Here is an 18,290-nt window from a genome sequence, read left to right as displayed (position 1 = left end):
CTCCCCACTCGTCCCCCCTCCCCACTCGTCCCCCCTCCCCACTCGCCCCCCCTCCCCACTCGCCCCCCTCCCCGCGTGCCCACCTCTCCCCGCTCGCCCCCCTTCCCCGCTCGCCCCCCCTTCCCCGCTCGCCCCCCCCTTCCCCGCTCGCCCCCCCTTCCCCGCTCGCCCCCCCTTCCCCGCTCGCCCCCCCTTCCCCGCTCGCCCCCCCTTCCCCGCTCGCCCCCCCTTCCCCGCTCGCCCCCCCTTCCCCGCTCGCCCCCCCTTCCCCGCTCGCCCCCCCTTCCCCGCTCGCCCCCCCTTCCCCGCTCGCCCCCCCTTCTCCGCTCGCCCCCCCTTCCCCGCTCGCCCCCCCTTCCCCGCTCGCCCCCCCTTCCCCGCTCGCCCCCCCCTTCCCCGCTCGCCCCCCCTTCCCCGCTCGCCCCCCCTTCCCCGCTCGCCCCCCCTTCCCCGCTCGCCCCCCCTTCCCCGCTCGCCCCCCCTTCCCCGCTCGCCCCCCTTCCCCGCTCGCCCCCCCTTCCCCGCTCGCCCCCCCTTCCCCGCTCGCCCCCCCTTCCCCGCTCGCCCCCCCTTCCCCGCTCGCCCCCCCTTCCCCGCTCGCCCCCCCTTCCCCGCTCGCCCCCCCTTCCCCGCTCGCCCCCCCTTCCCCGCTCGCCCCCCCTTCCCCGCTCGCCCCCCCTTCCCCGCTCGCCCCCCCTTCCCCGCTCGCCCCCCCCTTCCCCGCTCGCCCCCCCTCCCCGCTCGCCCCCCCTTCCCCGCTCGCCCCCCCTTCCCCGCTCGCCCCCCCTTCCCCGCTCGCCCCCCCTTCCCCGCTCTCGCCCCCCCTTCCCCGCTCGCCCCCCCTTCCCCGCTCGCCCCCCCCTTCCCCGCTCGCCCCCCCTTCCCCGCTCGCCCCCCTTCCCCGCTCGCCCCCCCTTCCCCGCTCGCCCCCCCTTCCCCGCTCGCCCCCCCTTCCCCGCTCGCCCCCCCTTCCCCGCTCGCCCCCCCCTTCCCCGCTCGCCCCCCCTTCCCCGCTCGCCCCCCCTTCCCCGCTCGCCCCCCCTTCCCCGCTCGCCCCCCCTTCCCCGCTCGCCCCCCCTTCCCCGCTCGCCCCCCCTTCCCCGCTCGCCCCCCCTTCCCCGCTCGCCCCCCCCTTCCCCGCTCGCCCCCCCCTTCCCCGCTCGCCCCCCCTTCCCCGCTCGCCCCCCCTTCCCCGCTCGCCCCCCCTTCCCAGCTCCCCGCTCCCCCCCCATGCCCGCTCCCCCCCTTCCCCGCTCCCCCCCCCACTCGCTCCCCACTTGCCCCCCCCTCCCCACTCGCTCCCCACTTGCCCCCCCTCCCCACTCGCTCCCCACTTGCCCCCCTTCCCACTTGCCCCCCACTCACCCCCCCTCCCCACTCGCCCCCCTCCCCACTCGCCCCCCTCCCCACTCGCCCCCCTCCCCACTCGCCCCCCTCCCCACTCGCCCCCCTCCCCACTCGCCCCCCTCCCCACTCGCCCCCCTCCCCACTCGCCCCCCTCCCCACTCTCCCCCCTCCCCACTCGCCCCCCTCCCCACTCGCCCCCCCTCCCCACTCGCCCCCCTCCCCACTCGCCCCCCTCCCCACTCGCCCCCCTCCTCACTCGCCCACCTCCCCACTCGCTCCCCCTCCCCACTCGCCCCCACTCGCCCCCCCTCCCCACTCGCCCCACTCGCCACCACCTCCCCACTCGCCACCCCCTCCCCACTCGCCCCCCTCTCCACTCGCCCCCCCCTCTCCACTCGCCCCCCTCCCCACTCGCCCCCCCTCCGCACTCGCCCCCCCTCCCCACTTGCTCCCCACCTCGCCCCCCTCCCCACTCGCCCCCCTCCCCCACTCGCCCCCCTCCCCACTCGCCCCCCTCCCCACTCGCCCCCCTCCCCACTCGCCCCCCTCCCCACTCGCCCCCCTCCCCACTCGCCCCCCTCCCCACTCACCCCCCCTCCCCACTCACCCCCCCCTCCCCACTCACCCCCCCTCCCCACTCGCCCCCCCTCCCCACTCGCCCCCCCTCCCCACTCGCCCCCCCTCCCCACTCGTCCCCCTCCCCACTCGTCCCCCTCCCCACTCGTCCCCCTCCCCACTCGTCCCCCTCCCCACTCGTCCCCCTCCCCACTCGCCCCCCCCCTCCCCACTCGCCCCCCCCCTCCCCACTCGCCCCCCCCCCTCCCCACTCGCCCCCCCTCCCCACTCGCCCCCCCCTCCCCACTCGCCCCCCTCCCCACTCGCCCCCCCCTCCCCACTCGCCCCCCCCTCCCCACTCGCCCCCCCCTCCCCACTCGCCCCCCCCCTCCCCACTCGCCCCCCCCTCCCCACTCGCCCCCCCCTCCTCACTCGCCCCCCTTCTTCCACCTCCCCACTCGCCCCCCTCCTCCCCACTCGCCCCCCCTCCCCACTCGCCCCCCCTCCCCACTCGCCCCCCCCTCCCCACTCGCCCCCCCTCCCCACTCGCCCCCCTCCCCACTCGCCCCCCCTCCCCACTCGCCCCCCCTCCCCACTCGCCCCCCCCCTCGCCCCCCCCTCCTCACTCGCCCCCCTCCTCCCCCTCCCCACTCGCCCCCCTCCTCCCCACTCGCCCCCCCTCCCCACTCGCCCCCCCCTCCCCACTCGCCCCCCCCCTCCCCACTCGGCCCCCCCTCCCCACTCGCTCCCCACTCGCCCCACTCGCTCCCCACTCGCCCCCCTCCCCACTCGCCCCCCACTTGCCCCCCCTCTCCACTCGCTCCCCACTCGCCCCCCCTCCCCACTTGCTCCCCACTCGCTCCCCACTCGCCCCCCTCCCCACTCGCCCCCCTCCCCACTCGCTCCCCACTCGCCCCCCTCTCCACTCGCCCCCCCTCCCCAATCGCCCCCCCTCCCCAATCGCCCCCCCTCCCCACTCGCTCCCCACTCGCCCCCCCTCCCCACTCGCTCCCCACTCGCCCCCCTCCCCGCTCGCCCCCCCTTCCCCGCTCGCCCCCCCTTCCCCGCTCGCCCCCCCTTCCCCGCTCGCCCCCCCTTCCCCGCTCGCCCCCCCTTCCCCGCTCGCCCCCCCTTCCCCGCTCGCCCCCCCTTCCCCGCTCGCCCCCCCCTCCCCACTCGGCCCCCCCTCCCCACTCGCTCCCCACTCGCCCCCCTCCCCACTCGCTCCCCACTCGCCCCCCTCCCCACTCGCTCCCCACTCGCCCCCCTCCCCACTCGCCCCCCACTTGCCCCCCCTCCCCACTCGCTCCCCACTCGCCCCCCCTCCCCACTTGCTCCCCACTCGCTCCCCACTCGCCCCCCTCCCCACTCGCTCCCCACTCGCCCCCCTCCCCACTCGCTACCCACTCGCCCCCCCTCTCCACTCGCCCCCCCTCCCCAATCGCCCCCCCTCCCCAATCGCCCCCCCTCCCCACTCGCCCCCCCCTCCCCACTCGCTCCCCACTCGCCCCCCTCCCCACTCGCTCCCCGCTCGCCCCCCCTTCCCCGCTCGCCCCCCCTTCCCCGCTCGCCCCCCCTTCCCCCGCTCGCCCCCCCTTCCCCGCTCGCCCCCCCCTTCCCCGCTCGCCCCCCTTCCCCGCTCGCCCCCCCCTTCCCCGCTCCGCCCCCCCTTCCCCCGCTCGCCCCCCTTCCCCGCTCGCCCCCCCTTCCCCGCTCGCCCCCCCTTCCCCGCTCGCCCCCCCTTCCCCGCTCGCCCCCCCCTTCCCCGCTCGCCCCCCTTCCCCGCTCGCCCCCCTTCCCCGCTCGCCCCCCCCTTCCCGCTCGCCCCCCCTTCCCCGCTCGCCCCCCCCTTCCCCGCTCGCCCCCCTTCCCCGCTCGCCCCCCCTTCCCCGCTCGCCCCCCCCTTCCCCGCTCGCCCCCCCTTCCCCGCTCGCCCCCCCCTTCCCCGCTCGCCCCCGCCCCCCTTCCCCGCTCGCCCCCCCTTCCCCGCTCGCCCCCCCTTCCCCGCTCGCCCCCCCTTCCCCGCTCGCCCCCCTTCCCCGCTCGCCCCCCCCTTCCCCGCTCGCCCCCCCTTCCCCGCTCGCCCCCCCTTCCCCGCTCGCCCCCCCTTCCCCGCTCGCCCCCCCCTTCCCCGCTCGCCCCCCCTTCCCCGCTCGCCCCCCCTTCCCCGCTCGCCCCCCTTCCCGCTCGCCCCCCCTTCCCGCTCGCCCCCCCTTCCCCGCTCGCCCCCCCTTCCCCGCTCGCCCCCCCTTCCCGCTCGCCCCCCCTTCCCCGCTCGCCCCCCTTCCCGCTCGCCCCCCCTTCCCGCTCGCCCCCCCTTCCCCGCTCGCCCCCCCTTCCCCGCTCGCCCCCCCTTCCCCGCTCGCCCCCCCTTCCCCGCTCGCCCCCCTTCCCGCTCGCCCCCCCTTCCCCGCTCGCCCCCCCCTTCCCAGCTCGCCCCCCCTTCCCCGCTCTCCCCCCCTTCCCCGCTCGCCCCCCCTTCCCCGCTCGCCCCCCTTCCCCGCTCGCCCCCCTTCCCGCTCGCCCCCTTCCCCGCTCGCCCCCCTTCCCCGCTCGCCCCCCCTTCCCCGCTCGCCCCCCCCTTCCCCGCTCGCCCCCCGTTCGCCCCCCTTCCCCGCTCGTTCCCCGTTCGTTCCCCTCTCCCCCCTTCCCCGCTCCCCCCTTCCCCGCTCGCCCCCCCTTCCCCGCTCGCCCCCCCTCCCCCGCTCGCCCCCCCTCCCCACTCGCCCCCCCTCCCCACTCGCCCCCCTCCCCACTCGCCCCCCTCCCCACTCGCCCCCCTCCCCACTCGCCCCCTCCCCACTCGCCCCCTCCCCACTCGCCCCCTCCCCACTCGCCCCCCTCCCCACTCGCCCCCCCTCCCCACTCGCCCCCCTCCCCACTCGCCCCCCCTCCCCACTCGCCCCCCTCCCCACTCGCCCCCCTCCCCACTCGCCCCCCTCCCCACTCGCCCCCCTCCCCACTCGCCCCCCTCCCCACTCGCCCCCCTCCCCACTCGCCCCCCTCCCCACTCGCCCCCCTCCCCACTCGCCCCCCTCCCCACTCGCCCCCCTCCCCACTCGCCCCCCTCCCCACTCGCCCCCCTCCCCACTCGCCCCCCTCCCCACTCGCCCCCCTCCCCACTCGCCCCCCTCCCCACTCGCCCCACTCGCCCCCCTCCCCACTCGCCCCCCTCCCCACTCGCCCCCCTCCCCACTCGCCCCCCTCCCCACTCGCCCCCCTCCCCACTCGCCCCCCTCCCCACTCGCCCCCCTCCCCACTCGCCCCCCTCCCCTCTCGCCCCCCTCCCCACTCGCCCCCCTCCCCACTCGCCCCACTCCCCACTCGCCCCACTCGCCCCCCTCCCCACTCGCCCCCCTCCCCACTCGCCCCCCTCCCCACTCGCCCCCCTCCCCACTCGCCCCCCTCCCCACTCGCCCCCCTCCCCACTCGCCCCACTCGCCCCCCTCCCCACTCGCCCCCCTCCCCACTCGCCCCCCTCCCCACTCGCCCCCCTCCCCACTCGCCCCCCTCCCCACTCGCCCCCCTCCCCACTCGCCCCCCTCCCCACTCGCCCCCCTCCCCACTCGCCCCCCTCCCCACTCGCCCTCCTCCCCACTCGCCCCCCTCCCCACTCGCCCCCCTCCCCACTCGCCCCCCTCCCCACTCGCCCCCCTCCCCACTCGCCCCCCTCCCCACTCGCCCCCCTCCCCACTCGCCCCCCTCCCCACTCGCCCCCCTCCCCACTCGCCCCCCTCCCCACTCGCCCCCCTCCCCACTCGCCCCCCTCCCCACTCGCCCCCCTCCCCACTCGCCCCCCTCCCCACTCGCCCCCCTCCCCACTCGCCCCCCTCCCCACTCGCCCCCCTCCCCACTCGCCCCCCTCCCCACTCGCCCCCCTCCCCACTCGCCCCCCTCCCCACTCGCCCCCCTCCCCACTCGCCCCCCCTCCCCACTCGCCCCCCTCCCCACTCGCCCCCCTCCCCACTCGCCCCCCTCCCCACTCGCCCCCCCTCCCCACTCGCCCCCCTCCCCCCCTCCCCACTCGCCCCCCTCCCCACTCGCCCCCCTCCCCACTCGCCCCCCTCCCCACTCGCCCCCCTCCCCACTCCACCCCCTCCCCCACACCACCCCCTCCCCACTCGCCCCCCCTCTCCACTCGCCCCCCTCCCACTCGCCCCCCTCCCCCCCTCCCCCTCCCCCCCCTCCCCCTCCCCCCCTCCCCACTCGCCCCCCCTCCCCACTCGCCCCCCCCTCCCCACTCGCCCCCCCCTCCCCACTCGCCCCCCTCCCCACTCGCCCCCCCTCCCCACTCGCCCCCCCTCCCCACTCGCCCCCCCCTCCCCACTCGCCCCCCTCCCCACTCCACCCCCTCCCCACTCGCCCCCCTCTCCACCCGCCCCCCCTCCCACTCGCCCCCCCTCCCCCCCTCCCCACTCGCCCCCCCTCCCCACTCGCCCCCCCTCCCCACTCGCCCCCCCTCCCCACTCGCCCCCCCTCCCCACTCGCCCCCCCCTCCACACTCGCCCCCCCCCTCCCCACTCGCCCCCCCCTCCCACTCGCCCCCCCCTCCCACTCGCCCCCCCCCTCCCCACTCGCCCCCCCCTCCCCACTCCCCCCACCCTCCCCACTCGCTCCCCACTCGCCCCCCCTCCCCACTTGCTCGCCCCCCCCTCACCCCTCGCCCCCCCCCACTCCCCACTCACCCCCCCCCTCCCCACTCGCCCCCCTCCCCACTCGCTCCCCACTCGCCCCCCTCCCCACTCGCCTCCCCCTCCCCACGCGCCTCCCCCTCCCCACGCGCCCCCCCTCCTCTCCCTCCCCACTCGTCCCCATTCGCCCCCCTCCCCACTTGACCCCCTTCTCCCCACTCGACCCCCTTCTCCCCACTCGACCCCCTTCTCCCCACTCGACCCCCTTCTCCCCACTCGACCCCCTTCTCCCCACTCGACCCCCTTCTCCCCACTCGACCCCCTTCTCCCCACTCGACCCCCTTCTCCCCACTCGACCCCCTTCTCCCCACTCGACCCCCTTCTCCCCACTCACCCCCCTTCCCCACTCGTCCCCCCCCCACCCCACTCGCTCCCCCCCACCCAACTCGCTCCCCACTCGCCCCCCTCCCCACTCACCCCCCCCCCCCAATTATGAAGGATGCAATGAAAAGCTTCCGTCATAACTGAGTCATGAGTATTTTTGCAATGTCAAGGGTCTCAGCATTGGAAGATTTGTCTTATCCACTGTTGGGAATTAACAAATCACTCAAACATCATGACAGCCGCAGAGAAGAGCGAGAAGCCACTGAGCAGTGTTCAGAGAGAAAGGGATGTTATTAACTAGGTGCAGGGGGGACCTGAGACAGCAAGAGATAAATGCAGGGGATGCAGTGGTCAGATATAGGGAAGGGAGAACACATCCTGTGCAAGGAGAACACTGGAAATGTTTCTGTATTTCATCAAAAATTGTTTTTCAGAATATTTTGTTGGTTTGGTGAAAGGTTTATAAAGCGAGTTATATGCGTCTATTGCTGATGTGCCATGGCTCAGAGAATCACTACAGTGTAGAAGGAGGCCATGCACGCCCCTCCGAAAGAGCACCCTACTTGGACCCATTTCCCCCACCGTAACTCCACCTAACCCTTTGGACACATAGGGGCAAGGACCAATCCCTGTGGGCGGCACAGTGGAGCAGCGGTTAGCACTGCGGTCTCACGGTGCCGAGGACCAGGGTTCAATCCAGGCTCTGGGTCACTGTCCGTGTGGAGTTTGCACATTCTCCCCATATCTGCGTGGGTCTCGCCCAACCCAAAGATGTGCGGGTAGGTGGATTGGTCGCGCTAATTGCCCCTTAGTTGGAAAAGAATGAATTGGTTACTCTAAATTTATTTGAAAAATGAAAGCATGGCCAATCCACCTAACCTGCACATCTTTGGACTGTGGGAGGAAAATTAAAAGTGGGTCATTGTACTCCAGTCTCGTTCCGCTTCCAAAAAATGGTCGACTCTCCCTCTCTGTCCGCCAGTCTGAGGATATCAGCCCTCCCAAAAGCAGATGTGTTGCTCATCGCTCCTCCCTGCCAACAGCTGCTCTGTGTTCCTGCCTTGTGCAGCTGTAAAGAACTGACAGTAAGGAATCTAATCGGAGCACGCTTGCTAACAGGATTGACGGTGTGTGTAGCGTGACCAGCTTGCCCAGAGCTGTACGAGTGCCCACCGTGATCGCGCCATGTCACCGTCACATGAGCGACCAGTGGCTGCCAGTGTCCAGCTCCGCTCCTGCCCCGGCCCCGGGTGTCGGCACCGGCTTGTTTTGCGCCCTGGAACCAATACGTTATTTCTCTGGTGCACTTGTTTCAACTCCTCAAATTCGCCTCCAGCAGACCCGTCGTAATTCGTCTCAGTGGTTTCAAACTCCTGAGTACCCATCCCAGAATCGAGAATCTAATTACCTCACCGATCAACTGGATGAAATGTGAAGCAGGTATGGAGATCCCGGTGACAAAAATCACCGGGTGAAGAGTTGACACTGGGTACAGTGACTCGGGCTGGTGGGCAAAACCAAAACGGCCTTTGGTTTGTGGCCAGTTCCATGTCTGTGACGAAGGTTAGCGGGCCAGTTGTGATTTTTCATGAAGCTTCGAGCCTGGGCCAGATTTTTCATATTCATTTTTTTGAACTGAATTCAAACTCTCAAAACACACTGTGGGATTTGAACTTGCGTTTCCTGGTTGCAGGCCTCTGGATTGATAGTCTCGTAACATAACCACTACACGGGAGAACCAACATTGCTATAGAAATGACGTGGTGGCACGTTGACAGGAAGTTGGCACAGTGCCCGCACATTAGTAAATTAAGTACTCTGTTAAATCAGGGGCTCTGCGGTGAGACAGCCCACCCCTCCCATTCTGAATTTCACTGTTTTTCTTTTTTAGGTGGGTGGGGGGGGGGGGGGCATGTAGATTGTTCTTGCTGCTGCACAATTATGAAATGAAATGAAAATCGCTTATTGTCACAAGTAGGTTTCAAATGAAGTTACTGTGAAAAGCCCCTAGTCGCCACGTTCCGGCGCCTGTTCGGGGTGGCTGGTACGGGAATCGAACCGTGCTGCTGGCCTGCCTTGGTACAGGCCTATCAGCCCTCGATGTTGCGCCGACCTGCGAAACCACTCTAAAGCCCTTATCGTCCATATATCTATCCAATGACCATTTGAATGCCCTTAGTGTTGGCGAGTCCACTACTGTTGCAGGCAGGGCATTCCACGCCCTTACTACTCTCTGAGTAAAGAACCTACCTCTGACATCTGTCTTATATCTATCTCCCCTCAATTTAAAGCTATGTCCCCTCGTGCTAGACATCACCATCCGAGGAAAAAGACTCTCACTGTCCACCCTATTCAATCCTCTGATCATCTTGTATGCCTCAATTAAGTCACCTCTGAACCTTCTCTCTAACGAAAACAGCCTCAAGTCCCTCAGCCTTTCCTCATAAGATCTCCCCTCCATACCAGGCACCATTCTGGTAAATCTCCTCTGCACCCTTTCCACATCCTTCCTATAATGCGGTGACCAGAATTGCATTCAATACTCCAAATGCGGCCGCACCAGAGTTTTGTACAGCTGCAACATGACCTCATGGCTCCGAAACTCAATCCCTCTACCAATTAAAGCTAACACACCGTACACCTTCTTAACAACCCTCTCAACCTAGGAGGCAACTTTCAGGGATCTTTGTACATGGACACCGAGATCTCTCTGCTCATCCACACTGCCAAGAATCTTACCATTAGCCCAAACTCTGTCCTCCTGTTATTCCTTCCAAAATGAATCACCTCACACTTTTCTGCATTAAACTCCATTTGCCACCTTTCAGCCCAGCGCTGCAGCTTATCAATGTCCCTCTGTAACTTGTAACATTCTTCCTCACTGTCCACAACTCCACCGACTTTAGTGTCATCTGCAAATTTACTCACCCATCCTTCTACGCCCTCCTCCAGGTCATTTATAAAAATGACAAACAGCAGTGGCCCCAAAACAGATCTTTGTGGTACACCACTAGTAACTGGACTCCAGTCTGAACATTTCCCATCAACCACCACCCTTTGTCTTCTTCCAGCTAGCCAATTTCTGATCCAAACTACTAAATCACCCTGAATCCCATGCCTCCGTATTTTCTGCAGTAGCCTACCGTGGGGAACCTTTTCAAACGCTTTACTGAAATCCATATACACCATGTCAACTTCTTTGCACTCATCCACCTGTTTGGTCACCTTCTCAAAGAACTCAATAAGGTTTGTGAGGCACAACCTACCCTTCACAAAACCATGTTGACTATCTCTAATCAAATTATTCCTTTCCAGGTGATTATACATCCTATCTCTTATAAAACTTTCCAAGATTTTGCCCACAACAGAAGTAAGGCTCACTGGTCTATAGTTACCGGGGTTATCTCTACTCCCCTTCTTCAACAAGGGGACAACATTTGCTATCCTCCAGTCGTCTGGCACTATTCCTGTAGACAAAGATGACTTAAAGATCAAAGCCAAAGGCTCAGCAATCTCCTCCCTAGCTTCCCAGAGAATCCTAGGATAAATCCCATCCGGCCCAGGGGACTTATCTATTTTCACACTTTCCAGAATTGCTAACACCTCCTCCTTATGAACCTCAAGCCCTTCTAGTCTAGTAGCCTGAATCTCAGTATTCTCCTCGACAACATTGTCTTTTTCCTGTGTGAATACTGACGAAAAATATTCATTTAGCATCTCTCCTATCTCCTCGGATTACAAGTGCAACTTCCCACTACTGTCCTTGACTGGCCCTACTCTTACCCTAGTCATTCGTTTATTCCTAACATATCTATAGAAAGCTTTAGGGTTATCCTTGATCCTACCTGCCAAAGACTTCTCATGTCCCCTCCTGGCTCTTCTTAGCTCTCTCTTTAGGTCCTTCCTAGCTAACTTGTAACTCTCGAGCGCCCTAACTGAATCTTCATGTCTCATCTTTACATAAGTCTCCTTCTTCCTCTTGACAAGTGTTTCGACTGCTTTAGTAAACCACGGTTCCCTCACTCAACCACTTCCTCCCTGCCTGACAGGTACATACTTCTCAAAGACATGCATAGCTGTTCCTTGAACAAGCTCCACATTTCCATTGTGCCCATCCCCTGCAGTTTACCTCTCCATCCGATGTATCCTAAGCCTCATCGCATCATAATTGCCTTTCCCCCAGATATAACTCTTGCCCTGCGGTATATACCTATCCCTTTCCATCACTAAAGTAAACGTAATCGAATTGTGGCCACTATCACCAAAGTGCTCACCTACCTCCAAATCTAACACCTGTCCTGGTTCATTACCCAGTACCAAATCCAATATGGCCTCGCCTCGCATTGGCCTATCTACATACTGTATCAGGAAACCCTCCTGCACACATTGGACAAAAACGGACCCATCTAAAGTACTCAAACTATCGAGTTTCCAGTCAATATTTGGAAAGTTAAAGTCCCCCATAACAACTACCCTGTTGCTTTCGCTCCTATCCAGAATCATCTTTGCAAACCTTTCCTCAACATCTCTGGAACTTTTCAGAGGCCTATAGAAAACCCCTAACAGGGTGACCTCTCCTTTCCTGTTTCTAACCTCAGCCCATACTCCCTCAGTAGACGGGTCCTCATCAAACGTCCTTTCTGCCACCGTCCTTGACTAACAATGCCACCCTCCCCCCTCTTCTACCATTTTCCCTGAGCTTACTGAAATATCTAAACCCCAGCACCTGCAACAACCATTCCTGTCCCTGCCCTATCCATGTCTCTGAAATGGCCACAACATCGAAGTCCCATGTCCCAACCCATGCCGCAAGTTCACCCACCTTCCGGATGCTCCTGGCATTGAAGAAGAGACACTTTAAACCACCTTCCTGCCTGCCGGTACACTCCTGCAACTTTGAAACCTTACTCATGTCCTCACTACTCTCAACCTCCTGTATACTGGAGCGACAATTCAGGTTCCCAAGCCCCTGCTGAACTAGTTTAAACCCTCCCGAAGAGCATTAGCAAATTTCCCCCCCAGGATATTGGTACCCCTCTGGTCCAGGTGTAGACCATCCCGTTTGTAGAGGTCTCACCGACCCCAGAATGAGCCCCAATTATCCAGAAATCCAGGGATCCTGCATCATCCCTGTAGCCACGTGTTCAACTTCTCTCTCCCTATTCCTTGTCTCGCTAGCACGTGGCACGGGTAACAACCCAGAGATAATAACTCTGTTTGTCCTAGCTCTAAGTTTCCACCCTAGCTCCCTGAATTCCTGCCTTACATCCCAATCCCTTTTCCTACCTATGTCGTTGGTACCTATGTGGACCACGACTTGGGGCTGCTCCCCCTCCCCCTTAAGGATCCCGAAAAAGTTCAGGTAGATCATCAGCAGTAGAGGAGGAAGCTGTACTGGTTTATGAGGGAGAAGGGAATTGAGGGTTACGGTGACAGATGGAGGAAAGATGGGAGGATGGGAGGTGGTTTGAGTGGAGCGTAAAGGCCAACGTGGGCTGGTTGGGCTTTCGCCGTTATGCAATCCTATGTAACTTTGGCTCAAAATTCCATCGCCAAGTACAAGGTTCTGAGGGTGCTTTGTGGCAAAATACTTGCTTGTAAAAGGTGGCCGTCATGACCATTTACCTGTGTAGGAGAATATTCCACAGGACTTGAAAGAACAACCAGTTTATTCCCATTCCTCTTCCTTTACACTCTAAAGACACCTATGTCAGACTCCTATTTATCGACTACAGCTCAGCCTTCAACACCACCATTCGTACGAAACTCATCTCCAAACTCCGTGGCCTTGGCCTCGGCTCCTCCCTCTGCGACTGGATCCTGAACTTTCTCACCCACAGGCCACAATCAGTAAAGATCGGCAACAACACCTCCTCCACGATCATCCTCAACACCGGTGCCCCACAAGGCTGTGTCCTCAGCCCCCTACAATACTCCTTATACACCTATGACTGTGGCCAAATTGCCCTCCAACTCGATTTTCAAATTTGCTGATGACACCACCGTAGTGGGTCGGATTTCGAATAATGACAAGACAGAGTACAGGAATGAGATAGAGAATCTGGTGAACTGGTGCGGTGACGATTTCTCCCTCAATGTCAACAAAACGAAGGAGATGGTCATCGACTTCAGGAAACGCAGTGGCGAACATGCCCCTGTCTACATCAATGGGAACGAAGTATGAAAGGGTCGAGAGCTTCAAGTTTTTAGGTGTACAGATCACCAACAGCCTGTCCTGGTCCCCCCATGTCAACACTATAGTTAAGAAAGCCCACCAATGACTACTTTCTCAGAAGACTAAGGAAATTTGGCATGTCAGCTGCGACCCTCACCAACTTCTACAGATGCACCATAGAAAGTCTTTCTGGTTGTATCACAACTTGGTACGGAGCCTGCTCTGCGCAAGACCGCAGGAAACTACAAAAGGTCGTGAATGTAGCCCAGTCCATCATGCAAACCAGCCTCCCATCCATTGACTCTATCTATAATCCCCGCTGCCTCAGAAAGGCAGCCAGCATAATTAAGGACCCCACGGTATGCATTGTTTGTACAGCATGAAAGAAACAATACTGTTCACTGTATACTAATGCATGTGATAATTCAAATCAAAAAATATTCCCCATGTCCCATCTGTGACACCACCTCACTGGCTCTGTGTTGGTGGGCAGGTGACGTTTTCACACAAGCTTCAGTTGTCTGATTTCACCTCTGGAGCATCTTCCACCACTAATCTCGACCATGATCAAAAATAAGAGAAAGGTACTTGCACACAGTATGGTATCACACCTTTGGGAGCACAGTCGATGACTAAAGTGCAGTGATGAAGGCAAATGCAGAATCCCGTAAATAGTAATCTGATTATAATCTTGTCACAAGTAGGCTTACATTGCAATGAAGTTACTCGGAAAAGCCCCTAGTCGCCACATTCCGTCGCCTGTTCGGATACACTGAGGGAGAATTCAGAATGTCCAATTCACCTAACAAGCACGTCTTTCGGGGCATAGAACATACAGTGCCGAAGGAGGCCATTCGGCCCATCGAGTCTGCACCGACCCACTTAAGCTCTCACTTCCACCCTATCCCCGTAACCCATTAACCCCTCCTAACCTTTTTGGTCACTAAGGGCAGTTTATCATGGCCAATCTAACCTGCACGTCTTTGGACTGGGAGGAAACCAGAGCCCCCGGAGGAAACCCACGCAGACACGGGGAGAACGTGCAGACTCCGCACAGTGACCCAAGCCGGGAACCGAACCTGGGACCCTGGCGCTGTGAAGCCACAGTGCTAACCACTGTGCTACCATGCTGCGGTATATGCCGGTATTTGAGCGGAGTGTTGGCTGAAATACTTGGAGGGCTCTCTGCTCCTTTTAAGTAACACAGTGGGATCTTTAGCATCATGTGAATCACAGTGGCAGGCAGGGCTTTGGTTTCAGAGAGAAGAATCTTCACTCTGGCTGTTCCTCCGAGGCCAAGTGGATGTGATGCAAGGTTCCACGCGCTCAGTTCTGGGCGTGAGTGTCAGGCTGTAAACTCAAATTCCCGAATGGGGATAAACCCACAATCCTCTGACTATTGAGATGCTAGAGGGCAGGAGCGCAGAGATCCCGGAGGGTGGTGGGGCTGGAGGAGATTAGAAGGGAGACGCCACTGAGGGGCTTGAATACGAGGGTGAGAATTTGTTTCACAGTTGTGGTGTCACTGGACTGGAAGCCACCGTCGCTCGGCGAATAGGATTTGGGTGACGCTGATGATAGTGTTTTGGATAAGCTCATGTTCACCGAGGTAACAAAGTCACAGATAAGAGTTTCACAAACGGGCTGAGATGGGCTGAAGTTGGGTGCAAAAATGAACAGAAATTCCCTTATATCCAGCGGGAGGCTGAAGAGCCCTGTTGACATGCTGTGTTGTTGCCCGAAATAAATAGAGATGCAATTTTAAAAGTAAAAGACCAGGTTAATGGGGCCTGTGCAGTGAAAGTTTAATTGGCGAGGTTTGATGTGCACCGGGAACGGAATTAACGTTTCAAGTTGATCATTCAACAGAAAAAATCTAAAGTTGTTTGTTTAATTATGCATTGAAGTCTCTGGCACTGCGCACTGGACTTGCAGAATGGGAGCAGGACTTTCTAACGGAATTCAGATAAAATGATGGGCTTTCTCTTGATGGCTTTATTAAATATGTTGCCGTGGCAGCAAACTTGCAACAGTGTGAGCTTCCTTTTTAAACCCAGGAACGCCGTGTGACTTTAGCGATTTCTATATGAGAAGTGTTGATCTCGTTATCCACACTACTTGGCCATTCACTTCAATCCGTGGTGAGATTTCAGTCGTAAAGCTACCTTGGGTTGTGTTGGTGTCATGGTTCCATTCGTAATAATTACTAATTACTGATCTAATAATCCAGGCAAAGCACAAATCATACCATTCGGCGAGTCGAGAATTCAAAGAACAAAGAAAAGTACAGCACAGGAACAGGCCCTTCGGCCCTCCAAGCCCGTGCCGACCATGCTGCCCGTCTAAACTAAAATCTTCTACACTTCCTGGGTCCGTATCCCTCTATTCCCATCCTATTCATGTATTTGTCAAGATGCCCCTTAAACATCACTATCGTCCCTACTTCCACCACCACCTCCTCGGCAGCGTGTTCCAGGCACCCACTACCCTCCCCTCGATTCAAATCAACTTTTAAAAAATTCAATGTTAAAAAAACTCCGTGGAAGTCACTGTGAAGCTGTCGGACTTTTGATTTTCTTTTCAAAAGATTTGTTTTTAAGAGTTGGTTCACTTGATGTTCTTTGTCGGAAGAAACCTGCCGTGAACATAGAACATTCAGTGCAGAAGGAGGCCATTCAGCCCAACGAGTCTGCTCCGGCCCTTTGAAAGAGCATCATACTTAAGCCCACACCTCCACCCTATCCCAGTACCCACACCTCCACCCTATCCCAGTAACCCCTCCTCACCTTTTTGGACACAAAGGGTAATTTAACACGGCCAATCCACCTAACCTGCACGTCTTTGGACCGTGGGAGGAAACCGGAGCACCCGGAGGAAACCCACGCAGACACGGGGAGAACGTGCAGACTCCGCACAGACAGTGACCCTGTCGGGAATCGAACCTGGGACCCTGGAGCTGTGAAGCCACAGTGCTAGTCACTGCTACCGTGCTGCCCTATATGCGCGACCGCAGTCCTACGATGACCTGGTTGGCTTTTGACTGTCCTCTGAAACGGCCCAGCTGATCAAAAACCGGCCATTAGGAATGGCCTTGCCCGCATCTTGAGAATTAGAGATTTATTTTTTAAGTGACATGTTTGTGATGTTTTGAAGAATGGAATATGTCTCACATCCTTCAGTCAGTCAAAGTGAAACGAGCTATTTGTTGCTTATGGCAACAACCTGCAGTTGAAAGCTTCTCTCGAATTGTCAATCCTTTCCCCCCTTCCCACCTCCCCCGCCCCAAAAGTTTCCTTTCCACTCTCCTAGTTCTCCTGAAGAGAGAGTTCTGAGAGAGCTGTTAGCCCGCTAATAACTCTCCAAAGTGGCGCACATCCCAGACGGTCCGTTCCACCAGACTATTTGACCGTCGCAGCTGAGCCCAGTCCTCTCCTCAACCTGACACCTGCACCCAGACAGGGTGACTGGACGACACCCGGCAGCGAGCGACCTGCTCTGCAGCACTGAGGCCACTCGCTCCCCCAGCCTGTCCTTGCTTCAACCTGGCCTGTTTCTGAGTTGCGTAAATTCTACATAAAACATTTCATTCCCTTTTCTCAGGGGGAGGGCAGGCCCTGAGCCCAGAAGTATGGGAGCTAGATAGCCACAAAGATGCTTGATAATATATTAAGGATTAAATTGCAAAATCATGTTGCCCCTGTGCTCCATTTGTGATGAGACTCTCCTGTGAAGTATCTTTGCGAGCGATTGATGGAAAATGTCTGTGTTGCCGCTAAATGTCTTGAGTCAGAATTAGCCATTTCTATCGTCTTAGAAAAGGCAAATTATTCTGGAGGCTGGAAAGCAGAAATAAGGACAGAAATACTCCGCGGATCAGGCAGGCTCTTCGGGAATCTGCCTGAATTGTTGTGTATTTCCATCTTGACTTGGAACTAAATCACCGTTTCTGCCCTGTCACTGTGTCAAAATCCTGCAATTCCGTCCCTAACAGCACCGTGGGTGTATCTACACGGGGGCATGCAGCTCGCCACCACCGTCACGAGGATAATTAGGGATGGGCAATGAATGCTGGTCTAGCCAGTGACATTTGCATCCTATGAACAAATTTTTAAATGAAAGTTGATATTCTGATTCTTTATTGTCTTCTCCTTTTTGATTTTTTTCTCCAGATATAAATGAGTTGAATTTACCTAAAACCTGTGAAATAGTTTTCCCAGACCCTGATGACCTCCTCAACTTCAAACTTATCATCTGTCCAGATGAAGTAAGTGATGAGTGGCTGTTTATTATCAGCCTGATTAAAAGTGTTGTGTCAGGATGTGAGTTCTGCATGTCTACACTCGGATGTATTGAATACTCTGTCAATTTTAAAAACTCTTCTCCACTGTTGGAAGCCAAGGTTCCCGGTTCTCGAGCTCGAGGGGTCAATCTCAATAGTCTCTTTCGCAGTGGAATCCTTTGTCAGGCAACCCTTCAGTGGGAGATCAGGTGAGGGAAGATCCGTGATTTGACGTATTGGTTTCCAAACCCCAGATCCTACTCCCAGCCCTATGATGAGGGGCTGGCGAGAGTATATTCTGTGGAGTTCAGAGAGATGAGAGGCGAACTTGTTGTAGCAAATCAATTCTGAAGGGGCTTTGGAAGGTAGATGCTGCAAGCTTGTTTAATAATAGTAATCTTTATCGTTACAAGTAGGCTTACGTTAACACTGCAATGAAGTTACTGTGAAAATCCCCTAGTCGCCACACACCAGTGCCTGTTCGGGTACACAGAGGGAGAATTTAGAATGTCCAATTCACCTAACAAGCACGTCTTTCGGGGCTTGTGGGGGGAAACCGGAGCAGCCGGAGGAAACCCACGCAGACACGGGGAGAATGTGCAGACTCCGCACAGACAGTGACCCAAGCCGGGAGTCGAATCTGGGACCCTGGAGCTGTGATGCAACAATGCTAACCACTGTGCTACTGTTTTTGCTGATTGGGGACAAAACATGGGCAGGGCTGGGGGCACAGTGGGTTGTAAATCTTTGGAATTCTTTATCCTGGAGGATTGTGGATGCTCCAGTTAATGCTGGGATGGACAGATGTTTGTGGCTGGGGAATAAAGGGATGTGGGGAAGAACATAGAACATTACAGCGCAGTACAGGCCCTTCGGCCCTCGATGTTGCGCCGACCTGTGAAACCACTCTAAAGCCCAT

The 18,290-nt window shown here is 60.4% G+C and overlaps 1 protein-coding gene across 2 annotated transcripts in view; it reads left to right on the top strand.

Annotated features, from left to right (window-relative positions):
- The first annotated feature begins 8,326 nt into the window (after positions 1-8,326).
- LOC140404003 (NEDD8-conjugating enzyme Ubc12) overlaps positions 8,327-18,290 on the top strand; it is a 33,187-nt gene continuing 23,223 nt past the window's right edge. Inside the window, exons 1-2 of one of the 2 annotated variants that reach the window (XM_072492343.1) lie at positions 8,327-8,357; positions 17,262-17,356. In XM_072492343.1, the coding sequence (XP_072348444.1) occupies positions 8,342-8,357; positions 17,262-17,356 (111 nt within the window). In that variant the 5' untranslated portion in view covers positions 8,327-8,341. Of the gene's footprint in view, positions 8,358-15,153; positions 15,234-17,261; positions 17,357-18,290 lie in introns of those variants that run through there. The other variant, XM_072492342.1, reaches the window with a different exon arrangement.

This window comes from Scyliorhinus torazame, chromosome 29 (assembly GCF_047496885.1).
Source record: "Scyliorhinus torazame isolate Kashiwa2021f chromosome 29, sScyTor2.1, whole genome shotgun sequence".
In the NCBI taxonomy this organism is placed as follows: Eukaryota; Metazoa; Chordata; class Chondrichthyes; order Carcharhiniformes; family Scyliorhinidae; genus Scyliorhinus; species Scyliorhinus torazame.
Note: the sequence above shows the minus strand (reverse complement) of the source record. Positions and strands in the feature narration are given on the sequence as shown.